We start from the raw sequence: 1,409 nt of genomic DNA, 5'->3' as shown, positions 1-1,409 counted from the left end.
AGCGCCACTTCCGGCTTTTTTCTTTTTGCTTATGTGGTGCTGAGGAATCAAACCCAGGGCCTCATGCATGCAAGGCAAGTGCTCTATCACTGAGCCACCTTCCCAGCCCTTTGCCCTTGTTTATATTGCTATACTTTCAAGTTCCCTGAAGATTTTCTTCTGTTATATCTAATCTGCATAAATGATTGTCAAGGGTAGAAAAAAATGGTTTAAAACTTGTCTTTTTTTTTTTTTTTTAACTCTGGTCTTGGGCACTGTCCCTACACTCTTCAGCTCAAGGTGAGTGCTCTACCACTTGAGCCACAAGGCCATTTCTGTTTTTTTTAGTGGTTTATTAGAGATAGAGTCCCACCAAGTTTCCTGCCCAGGCTGGGTTGAACCACGATCCTCAGATCTCAGCCTCCTGAGTAGCTAGGATTATAGGCATGAGCCACTGGTGGTGCCCGTGGTTTATAACAAAATGTAAAATAATAGAAGTGTTTACATAATTAGTTTGTAGGGGCTTGATCAAAAATGGAGAACGACAAGATGAAGAAAGTCTTGGAGGAAGGCGCAGGACAGATGCCTTACGCTTCTTATGTAAAATGAACCCTTCTCAGGCCCTCAAGGTCCGAGGCATGGTGGTAAGAAATCCTGTTGTTCTTATGACACAGAACCTTTATGGGGACAGTGTGCTTTGGTCAAAATGGTTTCAGAATCTTTTAGAGCTTGGGAATTTTAGTTACATATTAAATGTGTTAATTTTCTGAGTTTTTGTTTTCTGAGATCTCTTCCTATAAACGTTAGATATGTTAAATCTTGAAACATCCCAGCTCCTTTCCTTATGATTCTGAGTTTAATGTGTTCACTTGGTTGTTTTAGGTGGAAGAATGTCACTTGCCAGGTCTTGGAGTAGCTTTGACATTGGATCATACTAAAAATGAAGCGTGTGAAGATGGAGTGAGTGACTTAGTTTGTTTTGTTAGTGGTTTACTTCTTGGAACAAATGCAAAAGTCCGGACTTGGTTTGGAACTTTTATCCGAAATGGACAGCAGGTAAGGTATATATATATATATGTATATATATATATATATATACATATATATGCATGTAGGCTAAGTATCAGGAGTTTTTGTTTATTTCTTGTTGTTCTTACTGTGTAGCCTTGGCTGATCTGGAATTCACAATCCTGCCTTGGTTCTCTGAATCCTAGGATTACAGGGTTGTACCACTGTGGCTATAAACATAACTTTTTGGTAGTTCTAGATTTGAACTTAGGGCCTTTTGCTTGCTAGCCATGCACTCTATTCCTTGAACCACATCCCTTCGCTTTCAAACATAATCTATTTTTTAAATATTTTTTTTATTGTGAAAATACTGTACAGAGGGGTTACAATTACATGGGCAAGATAATGAGTACATTTCTTAT

The 1,409-nt window shown here is 38.5% G+C and overlaps 1 protein-coding gene across 1 annotated transcript in view; it reads left to right on the top strand.

Annotated features, from left to right (window-relative positions):
- The window catches only part of Ints2 (integrator complex subunit 2), a 45,548-nt gene that overhangs the window by 6,851 nt on the left and 37,288 nt on the right, over nucleotides 1-1,409 (top strand). The window contains exons 4-5 of the mRNA XM_013013085.1: nucleotides 493-623; nucleotides 862-1,035. Coding sequence (XP_012868539.1) covers nucleotides 493-623; nucleotides 862-1,035 — 305 coding nt within the window. The remainder of the gene's footprint in view (nucleotides 1-492; nucleotides 624-861; nucleotides 1,036-1,409) is intronic.

The sequence above is a fragment of the Dipodomys ordii genome, unplaced genomic scaffold (assembly GCF_000151885.1).
Source record: "Dipodomys ordii isolate 6190 unplaced genomic scaffold, Dord_2.0 Scaffold19, whole genome shotgun sequence".
Lineage (NCBI taxonomy): Eukaryota > Metazoa > Chordata > Mammalia > Rodentia > Heteromyidae > Dipodomys > Dipodomys ordii.
The sequence above is the reverse complement of the archived record's forward strand: the minus strand, read 5'-3'. Positions and strand labels throughout refer to the sequence as shown.